General features: G+C 47.1%; 1 protein-coding gene across 8 annotated transcripts in view; it reads left to right on the top strand.

Annotated features, from left to right (window-relative positions):
- Positions 1–9287, top strand: part of Ablim3 (actin binding LIM protein family member 3) — a 114702-nt gene extending 105415 nt beyond the window's left edge. For 4 of the 8 annotated variants that reach the window (XM_051201139.1, XM_051201137.1, XM_051201138.1 and 1 more), the window contains 4 exons: positions 726–755; positions 1166–1224; positions 4502–4582; positions 7833–9286. In XM_051201139.1, the coding sequence (XP_051057096.1) occupies positions 726–755; positions 1166–1224; positions 4502–4582; positions 7833–7946 (284 nt within the window). In that variant the 3' untranslated portion in view covers positions 7947–9286. Of the gene's footprint in view, positions 1–725; positions 756–1165; positions 1225–3219; positions 3281–4037; positions 4046–4501; positions 4583–7832 lie in introns of all 8 variants that reach the window. The other 4 variants (XM_051201135.1, XM_051201134.1, XM_051201141.1 and 1 more) reach the window with 3 other exon arrangements.
- The last annotated feature ends 6372 nt before the right edge of the window (positions 9288–15659 follow it).

The following is a 15659-nucleotide window of genomic DNA, read 5'->3' as shown; positions in this document are numbered from 1 at the left end:
TGTCCTACAGGTTCACCCACAAACCATTCTTATGGGGGCATTTTTCTCAGTTGAGGTTCTCTCCTCTCACTTTAGCTTGTGTCAAGTTGACAAAAAAGTAGCCAGCACATATGTATTGTTCACATCATTACAAAGGATACACTCCCAATTTGCAAACAAGAAACTGAAGGTAATTTGTCTGACATTAGAATATATAAAAGACAGAGAACCTGTATGAACTGATGAGACTTTTCCCTACCTAACCACTTGGGGCGCTGTTTTCCACCTCTGGCTCTGTGTCTCTACAAGGCACCAAGACTGCTTCAAATTCACCTATTGACTAGGGTGTAACTGGGTGAAAAAGAATGTGCCTAGCATGTATGAGGCCTTGCACAATGCATAAAACATATATTAAAAGTCATACAAATATACATGCATGCATACATACTACATATTCCTACTACATCTGTGTAACAAATATCCCAGAGCATGTGTTCCCTGCCAGGTGAACTGTGGCTGGGGGATGGGGGGCAGGAAGGAGGGGAGTGGTGATGATAGGAAGGGTGGTATTTAGATTGGATAGTAGGACACTGACCATTTGTAAATGAGTGCTGATTGAGCTCCCTGCCCCCTTCCTACCAGCCAGAGTCTTTGGGTATGAAGCCATGATTCTTTGTAAGCAATAAATGCCTCTACCATGCCAGTCTATGCCCATGACCACTGATCTGGACTTTTCTCTCTTACAGCCCCTCGTTCACACTACCTGGCTGACAGCGGTATGTTCTTCCTGCTCCACCACAAGCCCCTGTGTCTCGTGAGGACAGAGCCACGGCAATCGAAGCTCCCCATAGCTCTATTGACAAGAGTCCTAGCATAAAATAGCCACTGTCAGATGTGGGTATCCACTTGGGGTTCTCCCAAAGAGAAGGAAAGGGCACAGGCATCTATCCTCTTAGGATAGATATGTTCAAGTCAAGGCCAGAGTGTGTGAAGAGGTGGCTTCTGGTTAGCCTAGAATTCTATTGGATCGGGGTTCCCCAAGATAGTCGGGGAAACTTGCAGAGAATTTGGTATCCCCTGATCCCACCCCACTTTCCACTGGGTTGAGGGTTGCACTGGCCAGATGTCCCCAAGGAGAGCAACTCTGGCTCAGAGATAACTGACTGTGGTTCTGCCTCCTTTCTAGATCCTCTCATCTCCAAATCTGCCTCACTGCCTGCCTACAGGAGAAATGGGCTGCACAGGGTAAGGGGACTGTGCTCAGAGCCTCTGCCCAGGTGCTAACACTCTAACTCTAGTGATGACCTGGGTGGAACCAAGGAGAGGTCTTGGGGTGAAGGTAGGGTCGCTGAAAGAGGTGGTAACCACCCCCTTTGGTCACCAGTAGAAAGAGGCCCCAGGGAGATGCCGGTGAAGAAATCTGTGCCACACACTGGCTTTACCAGCACCAACTAGCTTCACACCTCAGGCAGGGTAGTGACTAATGTGAAACCCATTTTGTAGGTAGAACAATAAAGGCAAAAAGAAGGGAGCTACACGCTTACATTCTCTCACCCAGTGAGAGGTAGAGCCGAGATTCGAGCTCTTGAGTAGTTCATGAAACCTCCATTTAAACAGTGAGCTAGTTCACTGGCTGGAGGAGATAGGGGCGGGGTGTAGAACTGAACAAGTGATGGGAACAGGACACTGTGACAAGTATTGAGTTTTAAACCTAAGTACCACCGTTCAAGATTCCGGGGACCCTACAGTGAAAGCCACTTTTCCTGTGAAGTTCACAGTGCTAGTTAGAAGATGAACAATAAGTAGGAAAATGTAATCATGTTTGGTGGCCAGAAGTGCCAAGATGAAAAAATTAGCCAAGGGACCAGGCGGTGGTGGAGCACGCCTTTAATCCCAGTACTCAGGAGGCAGAGGCAGGCAGATCTTTGTGAGTTCAAAGCCAACCTGGGCTCCAGAATCGAGTCCCAGGACAGGCTCCAGCTACACAGAGAAGTCCTGTCTTGAAAAACAAAAACAAAAAAAATTGCCAAGGGGGTATAAAGTCGATGAGACAATAATAAATTTAAACAAAGGTCGGAATGCAGTGGGGAGGGACCTTAATGCTTGAAAACCTGCAAGGGCCTTTTAGCTGCAGACAAGCATAATGCCTAAGTCCCTGTGCCAGAAGAGAGCCATAGTGCCAAGTCATGAGGCCATAATGGAAAGAGGGAGGGCATGAAGCCAGATGGGAAGATCATTAGAAGCCATGCACCTCAGGAAGGAACTTCAGAAGGTGTCTGTAGATGTGCCTGTGAACCCAACTTGGATTTTCAGTGAGATGCTGCTGTCAGCCATGGAGAGTACACACTACAAACAGGCCAGGCGTGGGAGCCACACATCTTCTGGGAGACCACCTCAGAGTGGGACACGCAAAGCACGGTGCACCACTGGAGAGAATGTTTGGTCTGTATGGCCCTAGGCTGTGGAGAAGCCTTTATCAGTGCACTGGTGCCACATGTCACTCGTTTGGCAGATTTACTTGTGCCAGGTTCTGCTCTGAGTGCTTGCAATCTGTAAGTGCCCAAAACAGATGGCTCCGTGCTTAAGAGCATGGGCTTCTCATACAAAGGACCCAGGTTGGGTTCCCAGCACCTACATGGTGGCTCACAACTCTCTATAATTCCAGTTTCAGGGGCTCCAACGGCCCTTTCTAGCCTCCACAGGCGCTAGGTATACACACACACACACACACACACACACACACACACACACACACACACTGTGCACATACATACATATATGAGCCAAACACTCAGATACACTTTTTAACTTTCCCTGTCTTTTCAGAGTTTAGATTCTTGTATGGGGGAGAAAAAGTATTAGTATGTAACAATAGGAAACAAATCCAATACCGGCAATGTTGGAAGGCAGTGTTATGAGAAAAGGAAAAGGGTGAGCAGGCTAAAGAAGGCGGAGAGTTTATGGAAGGGATGTCTTCCAGTTGTCAATAGTGCTGTCTGTCCGGGAAGATCTTGTACTGAAGGGCCATTCCACTGAGTAAATGGATCTGAACTGGTTGCCCACTGCATGCTGGGACTAAGTTGCAGGAAGAGCACCGTGAGCTGCATTTCCCTAAGTTGAGACTGAGGCTACAGAAAGAGCTCCCTGCCTGGGGCCTGGTCCACATTCTGGAGGTAGGCAAGTGCTTCTGGGAAGCAGCAGTGAGCTTCTCAGGCCAGCCCAGCTCTGTGTTCCCTACAGACACCCAGCGCAGACCTCTTCCACTACGACAGCATGAATGCAGTCAACTGGGGCATGCGAGGTGAGTACTGCTGGCTGGAGCACAGGGGCAGGCTCTCCGAGACTTCCCATAGACTCAGGATGAGTGCTCATAGCTGTTGCTTGACCTGTGAACCACAGCTACCCATTCTGTCCCCTCTGTCAAACCGGTTCCCACTCCCTGACACTTCCACTCTCTCCTTTTCCTACTCTTCCCTCATCCTCTCTAGTCCCTGACCTTGGGTGGTTTCCAGGCCATCTGTCCCATCCGGGCTCTCAGAGCATCTGAAAGTGCTGATTACCTTGTGGTGCTGGACTAATGCTTCCAGTCAGACAGGGCACAGGGAAACAACCAGAGCCAACTGCATGTTGTTCCCAGAAAAATCTCCATGAGAATCATGCTCTCTGCCAGGAAATCTCTCACGCTAGACTCCGCTGACTGCTTGGAGTAGGCCCTGGCTTAAGTGACCATAACACAGCCTCCAAGGACCCCTAGATGACTGAGAAAATGTCCCCAGGCTCCACTGTCCCAGATTCTTCTTTCTATTTCACATGGCTCAAAGGCTGCTTTCCTTGTAAAGCCATCTCAAGAACAGCCAGTCCCACCTCTAGCCACCACCAGCCTGTTCACGCCAGCCTGGATGCTCTCCCATAGCGAACTCGGGAAGAGGGGGTTCCCATAGCTTAGAACACTCTCTTTGTGGAGACCACATCAGTAGGGCACTGAGACAGAAGCCAATGTAGTGATGTACAGCCCAGAGGTGGGGTCCAGTTGGTACATGTCTCTTTTCTCTTTGCAGAATACAAGGTAAAGAACGCATAGATCCTGGGGTCTCCAGAATTCTGGGAACCACTACCTTGGGGAGCAGCAAGAGGATGGCGGCATCATCTATGCAGAGAAGAAGCATAGATGGAGAACTCTCAGGACTAACGTTGTCTCACCTGATTCTCCCCGAGTCTTTTCTAACCCTTTTCCTGTCCCTAAAGACTCTAGGACACCACAGGGTCCCACTGGGCAGCTTAACAGCCACCAACTATCAGACACATTCAGAAGGCCTTAGGCCCACATTAATGTCAAGTGTCACCACCAAGCTTATCTTTAGCAATGTTAGGACACTCTGGGGACCAAGCCAACCCAAGAAGGGCAGACCCAGCCTTTCCTCCTGACTAAATGTCCAGCCTTAGTGGATAGAAGAAGGAGCCCAGGCTCAAACTGCAGCTGGAAAATGCAAACCAAGCTAGACACACCCCCCTTTCTTCTTAGATCTACCCATATGAGCTGCTGCTGGTGACAACAAGAGGAAGGAACCGACTGCCAAAGGATGTGGACCGGACTCGCTTAGAGGTATGTACAGGCGTGTCTAACTTTCTGACATTGCGGCATGACCTCTGTCATCTATAAAGTTCACACTCAAGAACTTCTTTAAATTAAAAAAAAGAAAGAAAGAAAACTATCCTAATGTTTAAGTCTATGGTTTTGCATTAGGCTGCATTCATAGCCATTACAGGGCACAGGTTGAACATGCCTGGCCCTGTGTAACCCTGAGGAAGACCTTTGGGATTGAAGAGATCCCATAGTTGCCAGAGCTGACCCCGCTTGGGACAGAATGAATCATTCAAGGACCTGTCTCACATCTTAGGGCCTTGCTCTAAAGATCACAGTACCCAAGACCTGCACTAGGATGGATCACAGGCCTGATCCTCCAGCCTCCCCTTGCCTTCATCAAGATCTTCTCAACACCTCTCCCTCTCACTTATATCAATGCCTCTGCCTGAGTCTGAGCTTCCTATTGGGAAGACTGTCTGTCTGCACATGGTTAGGAGAGATGTCAGAACGCATTTGTGGGCTTGAATGCAGGCTTCCCAAAAAGGAAGTTTTGTGCTCCTCAGAAAGACCATGGGAGCCAGCTTTGCCCTGCTGCTGAGGAATTCACCCAGGGTAGAGGCAGAAATGGGCCACCAAGCTCTGTAAGTATACCCAGCTCTACATGCTGAGTTAGCAGCTTAAGAACCTTGGGGAATTTGTTCCCCTCTTCATAACCAGGGGCTTCGGGTGTCTGCTGGTGCTGAAGGGGACAGCTCCCAGCCATCTCAAAAGAGCCAGCCTTAAGGCTTGTAAGCAATTCCAGTCCCCAACATGCGGGCTCTGGAAGCTCAAGTTTCCCAAGCATCAGAGCTCTCATCACATGTGGTTCTACCCCAGAGCAGGTAAATTGCAACCTGGTGAAGGAGCTCAGGTCAACCCATAGTGAGTTTTAAATCGCCCAGGAATGTCTAAAATGTAGTGCCGAGTTAGAAACCAGCTCTACTCCCTGATGTGTCCTCAAGAAGTACAGAGTACAGACGTTCATTTATCCAACAGATATTTATCACAACTCTATTAAAAGGCTGGCAAGACAGTTTATCATGTAAAACTGCTGGCCATGGAAGCCAGGTGACATGGATTCAATCCCTAGGAACCATGTAAAGGTAGAAGGAGAGAATGGTGTTCACAAAGTTGTCCCACCCTCTGCACATACTCTGTGACATGTGCATCCCCAGCCGCACATCATGCACATGCACACAAATTAATAGCAAATTAAGCTTTTAATTTAGAAATTCACTATAGGTGCTAAATGTTGTCCTATGTATTTACCTGTGTGAGTAAACAAAACAGAGAGCCTGGTCTCTTGGAGCTTGCATTATGTGAGAAATAATAAAGACAATAAAGGACATAAGGGGAAAACAAATGCTTCACTGTGCTAGCAGGTGATAAGGGGAAGGGTAAAAAGCCAAAGGAGGGCTGAACACGGGACTGGGAGCGAGGAGAAGCAAGCTGTGGTTGCAGATAAACTGATAGAGTAGGTCTCCCCTACTGTATGATATCTGAGCAAGTTATCCATGCCTTCGTGGGCAGTTTCTGGGCAGAGGGGACAGCCGGAACTGAGGCTTCAATGCAGAAGTGAGCCTCATATGGTAGGAGACATCAAGAGGTGAGTGTGGCTGGGACTGCAGAGTGCAGACGAGGAGACGGCAGTGACAAGTGGGGATGGGATCGTCTGTTTCACGATTCTCAAAAAGCTCACACGTGGTAAAAGTGAGCGAACCAGGCACGCCCATGCTCTGTACTCTACTTCACTCTTGCCAACCATTGAGGCAGGCACTAGAATGGCCTCTTTCTCTAGAAGTGACTTGGAAGGATTGCCCATTTGCCCAAGGCTATCCACCCATGTCTACATAGATCTAAAAGCTGTGCTAACACATTAGCTCACAGTGGCACTAAGCCAGCAAACTGGCTAATTGTTGTATGGCTGTATGCATACTTCTCAGTGGGTGTCCTTCAACACCCAAATAAATACACCAACTTCTCAGAGGATCCAGGAAGTGTGCAGCCAAAAGATAGGCCGTGTGTTTTCTTTTTAAATAAACTTTATTATTAAAAAAAAAAAGCACAGAGAGAAACTGATCAGACCAAGTTTATACATCTCAGTGAATTTCTGTACGGTTAGGATAGCCATTCTAAAGCTGTAGAGCTCCACGCTGGATTTTACACTTGGAGTGCACTTATTTCTCCTTTTAAAGATCTTAAATTTTATTTTGAAAATTTTCAGACTCCCAATAAAGCTGTATGAATAGTAAAATGAACACCCACCTAGCCTTCACCTAAATCTATCAATTCCTAATATTTTGCTACATTTTAAATGTCATATACTTCAAAGTCTAAAGGCTTTTGACATGAGCCTTCAAGATTGCTGAGAACAGAGAAGAAGGGAAAAATAAAAGGGATGATGGGAATCTGCCATGAAATGAAGAACTGTGTTTGATCGCATGACAAACTCATTTCCATACAAGGAATGGAAAGGACATCCCAGTGGGTAGAGAAATATAAGCAGTGCCCCCTTTCCCCCCCCCCATTCTTCTGTTGAGAAGCCTGCTAGATCATTTGTAACATATATGGCAATATACCCTGAATCCTTTGGTGTATCTCTTTCTCCCAAAGGACAGTTAGGTAGTGTTAATCACATGTACTTATGGACACAGATACACAGACTTATAAAGGTGAGGTCAACCAAAGTGTGCAAATAGTGCTGGGGTAAAGTCAGCACCCACCTGAGCTGGAGACAAGGGATGTGTCTCTGGCCAGCATACTTCTAGAGGTCCCCAAGAAACACTACACCTGGGCCTCCACACATTCAACACATACCACACAAGTTCCTTGTCCTCACCCTGGGCCAGACCCAGGGAACTCAGAGTTCTAATTGCTTTTAATAATAAAAACCTGGAGCCAGATACTAGGGCAAATGCTAAAAGATCAGAGAGAGAAAAGAGCAAGCCACAGCCAACTCTTACCTTGCTAACTCCCCAGCCGAAAAAGGGCTGAGTTCCTGTCGCCTGCCTTGTATTCCTCTCTCTGCCCAGCCATATCACTCCTGTCTGTCTGTACAGACCTCCAGACCTCTGTGGTTAACCAGTGGCTAGCGCCTCCCTCTGATCTTCAGGCAAGCTTTATTTGTTAGAGTATGAACAAGGTATCACCACACCAGAGTAAAGTGTGGTGACTGCTGAACCCACATCACACATCCTCATGCTGTCTGTGTTCTCTCTGCGTCATGCAGCGCCACCTGTCCCAGGAGGAGTTCTACCAAGTCTTTGGCATGACCATCTCAGAGTTTGAGAGACTCGCCCTCTGGAAGAGGAATGAATTGAAGAAGCAAGCCCGGCTGTTCTAGGCGGAGGCTCTATACATATAGATGCATTTATATAAAGATGTATGTAAATCTCTATCCTGACACGCGATATAATCCCCTTGTATAATGGGACAAACATGCTGCCTGCCATGAGACTTGCTTTTCTGTACTGTCAGGCGAGCCCACATCGTCAAGGTATTTTTATGCTCTTTCTCTTTTCTAAGTACTGTGGGATCTGGGAAAGGGATTCGAAGGGGCTCCATTCTTTTAGTGGGGACCCTTTTTATACTGAAACATCTGCCCCACCCTGAGTCCCCAAGGTCTAACTCCTTTTAAAAGGTGCCTGGACGAATCTCTACTCCCTGTTTCAGGACCTTCCCCCAGTCTCCAGGGCTAATGCTGGCCATGCAGTTTCCACACACTGTGGTCACAGATGGGCCCTCCAGTGGAAGGTCCACAATGATCTGCCCGAATCAGTGAGCACCTTCGAGGCCTCGTGAAGAATTTTCTCCACACCTCCAAATAGGAGCTAAGTGCTCTGTGGGATGATGCAGTTAGATATGTGGGCCTCAAATTCATTCCTTACACTAGTACAGAGTGGATGGGTCCTGGCCTCTCCTCAACACAGCACCCCCTCCTCTTTCTACCCTTGGTCCTGACTACTCCCTCATGCAAATCTAGACTTCATGGTAGGAAAAGGAAAAAGGCACTTCCCTGCCCTCTACCACCCTAACTGGCTCATCTCCCTGCCCCACAGTGGTCCCAGCACCCCCAGCACCACCTGCCCCCCTTTCTAGGAGAGGCCATTGTTGCAGTCTGTACTCTTCAGCCTTATTACAATCTATGTGCCTGATGATCTACACACCACAGGGCTAATGCTCCCACATAGCTCCAGCAAGCATCCAAAACAGACACACTCACCACCCTGTGCAGGGAGAATAGTCCACACCCCCAAAGAAAAAGCTTGCCCTATGCTACTGGTCCCTAGACGACCGTGCATCCGCATTGGACCCCCACCTGTCCCTGCCCCAGACCTGCTACAACATTGGTTGCATCTCATGGGGGAAGCTTTCAGAAGCATGGGTGTTGAAGGGATTCCAGAATGAGGCATTGTCCAATACTGCTCATGCTCTACCCTGGTGGCCTCAGGGACTGGATTCTCCTGCAACCGGTGAAAACAGAATCTTCTCTCACCCCCACTCCAATGCTGAGCAATGTTGATTGGTGGCAGCTCTTTCCTCTTAGAGATTCCTGTGTCACAATAGTTGGGGAGTCACAAGGGAAAGATGGAGAAGCTTAAAAGGGCAATTATGATGCTCAAAAGGCTGGTGATGTGGCATGGTGAGTGTAGAAGTGACTTCAGCAACAAACCCTTCCTAAGCACCTGCTGAATGCTGAGCACTGAGTGGGGGAGGGGGAGGGGCACTGGGATGGATCAAGGGGGGGGTCCTAGTTTCAGGGGCATGCAAGTAATAGGACACCTGGTAAGGCGTGTACCAGACATGACGGATGCAAGGTAGAAAGTGATGGACAGAGGCCTGAGAAAGTATGTGTGATGTTGCTGAAGGTGTGTGCAGCTGGTGCAGCCCGAGGAAGCTTCTAGAAGAGATTGCATGCAAGCAAAATCAGGAAGAATCTGAGGGATCTGCAAGCTGGAAGGGTGACAAGGTGGAGGGACTAGAAGGGAAGTCTAATGTACTCTCATTTAAAAATGTCACCTCCCTGCAACTTCTCTTTTTGGCCAATGTCTTTCAACTTTCCTGACCCATTAGAAATGTCCCCAGCCAGATGCAATCATTAAAACTGCCTCATTGTCACTGGTTAACGACTTGGGAGATTGAAGGGCTTTTGTTATTGTTGTTGGATATTTTTGTTTCCCATAAAAGCACATCATTTCAACCCAAACCCATGTCCTCTTGTTTCTTGTGTTGGGGGAAGTAGCTGGCATAGGAACAGGCTGACCATGCACAAAAGCAGTTTGGTCACTAAAGTTGTTAAGGCAAAGAAGACCTTCGTTCAGTGGTTCTCAACCTTCCCAATGCTGTGACCCTTTAATATAGTTCCTCACGTTGTGGTGCCCCCCACCCTCAACCATAAAGTTATTTCATTGCTCTTTCATAACTAATTTTGCTAGTAATGAATCATAATGTAAATATCTGGTATACAGGGTATCTGATACATGTCCCCTATTAAAGGGTCATTTGACAACTCCTAAAGGGGTCGCAACCCACAGGGTTAGAGCCATTCCTTAGTTGAGCCCTTAGAACTTACCTGAAAAAAAAAAAAAAAAAACCCAGGTGCAGTGGTGCACTCCCGTAAAGGCCAGTACTGGAAGGTGGGAACTGATGGACACCTGCAGCTCCTGTGCTAGCCAGCCTAGCCTAATTGGCAAGCCCCAAGTCCTAGTGAGAGACCCTGTGTCAAATGACAAGGTAGGCAGCATCTGAGGAACAGCACCTGAGATGTCCTATGGCCTCCACGTGTACCATGGGCACATATACACAAACATACAAGGTGGACACTATCTGGCTTGTTCTCTGCAGAATGCAGGGGGCTTCAAGATAGCAGAGGATTTTTTTAAATCACAAATAAGGCTCTGTAATCAAAATTAGTGTTAAACACCATCAATGTGCCAAGTTCTATGCAAAGGACTTTAGGCATATCATCTCATTTAGGCCTCTTTAACAACCCAACAGGTAGCTGTAGTTAACATCCCCATCTCACAGGTGGGACAACTTTGAAGAAGAAATATAATTACTACCAGTGGGGCCAGGAGTCGTCTCAGCCTGCCTAACTAGAAAGACCAGCTTCCCATTCTTAGCAGGTAGCTAGTGTTCAAGGTGGCTTGAACATTAAGAGCAACCAGAAACCAGGATGCAAGGTTCCTGAACCCAGCAGTTTAATGATGCCATCAAGCATCAGGTTCTTTGTGTCCCTTCAACACCATCATCCTTTACATGCTGGCTTTTATCCTCCGCCAGTGTGCCCCCATCTTTATAAAAGGCTGCTGTGATCCCAGGCATCTCCTCACATAACCATATTTAAAAGATGGGAAAGGAATTTCCCTCTGCACCGCTGGTTTAACCAGGAAAACTTCCTCAGAGCCCCTGAGTCAGCTTCTGCTCCAGCCTCCTGGTTGGAACTAGGGAGTGCATCCATGAGTTTACCACAGCGGAGATAATTTGGCATTTTTAGCCACCATAATGAGGGGCAGGTCCTGCTGGATTGGAAGATGAGAAAGGGGATAGCAATGACCTATGGGTGAGTGTTGAAGTTTTTGCTACATTGTACTGTTTAGGAGACTCAGTGCATACTGCCAAGGGCCCTGAGATGGCCTGCCAAGTATTTCATAAGCTAGCTCTACATTTTGACATCTCTGAATATGAGATTGGGGGTTAGGGAGATGGTTTGGTGGTAAAGAGCAGTTGCTGAGCAATCATGAGGACCAGAATTCAGGTTCCAGCCCTTGTGAAACAAGCTGAGCATCCCAAGAACCTGCAAATCCAGCTCCAGGAGAGTTGAGAATAGGGACATCTCTGGGGCTTGCTGGCTTCTAGTCCAGCTGAGAAAATAGAAGCTCTGATTCAGAGAGAGACCCAGACTTGAAAAAGAATAATAGAAGACACCTGACATTCTCTTTTGGTTTCCACATGCATACAGAGGCAAACATGCTAGCACACATGTGTGCATACACTTACACAGAAGCGAATGAATGAATCAATGAATGAATGAATGAATGAATGATCTTGAAAATGAGACATGGGTTAGGCTCTTTCCTGACCTCTTATTCTGTCATTTTTAGCAAGATAATTCTGGTCCAGTGAGATAGCACAGGAGGTGAGGTGCTGATGTCCTGAGTCCAGTGCCTGGAACCCAATGATGGAAAGAGAGAACTGGCTTCCATGAGTTGTCCTCTGACCTCCACATATGCACTATGCACATATGTTCATGAGTGCACACACACACACACACACACACACACACACACACACACACACATTTTTTTTTTCAAGATAGAGTTTCTCTGTGTAACAGCCCTGGCTGTCCTGAATCTCACTTTGTAGACCAGGCTGGCCCTGAACTCATAGAGAGTGCCTGCCTCTGCCTCCTGAGTGCTGGGGATTAAAGGCATGCATCACCATGCCCAGCCAAATACATATTTTTAAAACAACCAATTTCTTTTTAAAAGAAAAGAAGGAATAGACTCCTACTTTTCTTCCCCTCCTTTTCTCTTCCAGACAAGTGACTCAAACGTACAAAAAGACACCAAGGATGTCTTTGTTCCTGCCTGCATATGCACCCAACAAATGTTTGCTTCGTGAGCATCTGCTGCCAGACAAACAGTATGGAAGACATGCCTCCTGCACACAGGTCTAGATGAGAAACAAGTTCTAACTAAACAGAAAGAGACAGTACGTGGAGACAGCTGCTACAGAAACAACAGACAGGGTGCCACAGGAAAAGAACTCCCTTCAAACACCTCGTGAGCGATGAAATGGGTCAGCAGAGAAGGCAGAAGTAGGAGCATTCTAGACTCAGGGAAACCGCGTGTGTCGAGGCATTGGGTGGACAAGAGCTTGTCTTGCTGAGTATCCGGAAGTGAGGATGAAACGGAAGAGTAGAGGAAGGAGTAAGAGTAGAGATGGCCTGTAGTCGGACTTTTCCTTGGGCGGCCAGCTCTCAAATAAAGACAGGGAGACTGCTTCTTAATTATGAAAGACTGGACTATAGCTTAGCTTAGGCTTGTTGCTAACTAATTCTTACAACATAAACTATCCCAATTATGTTAAACTACAGCCTATCACTTGGCATTATCTCTCCTCCATCTTGCACCTCCCATCTCTTCTCTGTGTCTCGATTATCTCCTCCTACTTCCTCTCTCTGCCTATAAATCCCGCCTATACCTCCTGCCATAATTGGATGTTCAGCTCTTTATTAAACCAACTGCAGCAATATATCTTCACACAGTGTACAAATATCCCACAACATTAGCTGGGTAGGCAGGGCCCATAGTAGCCAGGTAGACATGAAAAAGATCTAGCCGATACCCTCCCATTCCTCCACACTTTGTACGAATATCCTGGCTTTGCTCTGTGCTTTTTAACAATGAGTGTGAGAAAGAATTGCTCTAACCACTGCTGTGGAGAGTGTCATCTCCGATCAGGAATGTTGATGAGTAATGCAGAGTCACAGGCCTGCCCAGTCCTCCCCTCCAGCATCTGTTATAATGAGTTCTCCCAGGAGATGCACAGTAGTAAAGGTGCTCTAAGCCATCTGCCTTCCATAGACAGACTCAACCTTTTCTGTCAGATGTTCTCAGGTTCTTGGAGAAGGATTTTCCCATACATAGCCTTTTTGAATACTGAAAGGCAACATTGCATTAACAAGCCAGAACACAATGTTGGGGGCCACCACCATCACAGATTATAATTAAACACAGCAATAGCTGCACTTTGTAGCTACAAACAGACCAGCTGAGCCTTGAGTATATTCACTGAGACAAGGAGCCTGACCAGCTACACCAGGGACACTTGCCCATAGCAGACTGCAGGAACAGGGATACAAACACCTGCTGTGGAAGTGGCTGCAGCTGGCCTCTAAGGACTGTCACATGAGCTAGAAGTGCCGCTATTCAACACAGCTAGAAAAACTAATGGGAAAGTAAAGCATGGCCAAAATGAATGCAGCTGGGGGCTGAAGAGACGGCTCAATGGTTAAGAGCACTTGCTGCTCTTGCAGAAGACCCAGGTTCAGTTCTGAGCATCCACATAGTAGCTCACAAGAAGCTACCATAATTCAAGTTCTAGGAGATGCAATACGGCCCCTCTGGGCACCAGGCATACATGTGGGGTAGAGACATACATGCAGGCAAAATACCTATATACATAATTTTTTAATTTTTTTAAATTAATAGCAATTGACATCACAGAATTACACTGTAGGTCTTAAGTTTGTATGCTCTTAATGTTCCTTTTCTTAGAGCACACTTGGTATTTACTTTCTTTGCATATAATTTTGTTTCAAGCCTAAATCTTTTCTTTAGACTAAAAGGAGAATTGTAGTGAGACATCCACCCCTCCCGCATCTGTTGCATTGACCACGCCCATTGGGGCATGGGAACAGGTGCTGGCATGACCTGGGGAGGCATTCTTGGGACCTAGTGGCAGTCATCTGTTTCCCGTGTAAGTGATTTCTCCCCGAATAAACATCCATCAGTCTATTGTTTCCCAGATTCTTATTTATCTACGATACTACACCCACTCCATTAGTGCCCTGTGTGGAATGAGGATCTGAGTATTTCACAACACTAAAATTTTTGACTACACAATGACAAATACCCACTTATATATACCATAATGAGCTGCTGCCAAACCGTGTGGAAACCCTGGAGTGGGGCTCTAAATGAGCAAAATGCACAATCTGTGAGAATGCATAGCCTTTTACTGATCCTTCCTGCCTCTTTAGCTGGTAGACACATGCAGGAGATGCCAAAGACCAGCATGAGCAAGTATGCACACAAGCAAAGCTAAAATATGATGCATCTCACCACCATCCCCAGCAGTCTCAAATCAAGGTTTCCCCCAGGCTGTGAGTGCCCCCTCTAGACCACTGCTGGAACTGCAGGGATACAGGCATAATTCTCCAGTTATCAGGCATGCTCTGGTTCTCCAGCTATCAGGGAAGTTTGCTAGCCTCCTTTGCCACAGATTGATAGAGATGACCTGAAAGCAGAGACTATGAAACAAGGAAGAGCCAGGAGAGGGAGGGAAATTCTCTGTTTGCATGCCTAGATCCACACTCTCTTTAGAGGCAACTTTCCCCTGTCAGCCTTTGGGTTTAAGCTGTTTTGAATTCCACCAAAGTAGTTACAACAAATATCCTGAATTAGCATTGGCAGTGTAGTCTGGTGTGCTGTCCATGTGAGGGGTGGCCACAGCCTAATGGTGATGTACCTGGCCCTGTGAAAGCTCGTGGCAGGATGTGGGACTCACTGGGGAAACAGAAAAGCCAGTGTGAAGGACCAGAAGTTTGCTTTTTCAGCCCTGGTAAAGGACTTATGCAATCCTCGGTTCCCAGTGCCACACGTGAATGTAACACATAAGTGTGCCCTTCCTCCTACTCCCTAGCACACTGGGCCACCCGGATCAGAACAAACTCCACGTGACCCAAAGTTAGTCCTTCTGATGAAATATCATAGCCATTTATTTGATTTTTTGTTTTGCTTTGTTTTGGTTTGGTTTTTGAAACACCGTTTCTCTGTGTATCGGTGGCTCTCTGTAGACCAGGCTGGCCTCAAACTCAAGTGCTGGGATTAAAGGCATGCACCACCACTGCCTGGCTTTTTTGTTTGTTTGGTTGGTTGGTTGGTTTTTGTGTTTTAATGTCTGTACAAAATGTCATTCCTCATCAGCCTCGGTGGCAGCAAATGCTGGAAGCCTGGCAACCCTCCCCTCCAGAAGCTCAGATGCTTCTGCAGGAGAGAGGAAGCTAGCCCAATCTGTTCCATAGCCAGGGCCTTGACATAAGAGACTCCCTGCAGGGGGCAGCCTGGGATGTGTGGTCAAGACTTCCTCACTATTTCCATAGGCTCCTGGAACCTTCCTCAAAGGAAACCCACACTGATGACATCAGGACAAGACTTCCAATAGCAGAGCAGAGGTGAGCTCTGTGCTCTGATCTTGTTGTCTCCAGGCCACTGTTTTATCCTGTTTGCAGATGAACATGTTGAGCCCTTGGTATGTAATCCTTCCAGTT

Source organism: Phodopus roborovskii, unplaced genomic scaffold (assembly GCF_943737965.1).
Source record: "Phodopus roborovskii unplaced genomic scaffold, PHOROB, whole genome shotgun sequence".
In the NCBI taxonomy this organism is placed as follows: Eukaryota; Metazoa; Chordata; class Mammalia; order Rodentia; family Cricetidae; genus Phodopus; species Phodopus roborovskii.
Note: the sequence above shows the minus strand (reverse complement) of the source record. Positions and strands in the feature narration are given on the sequence as shown.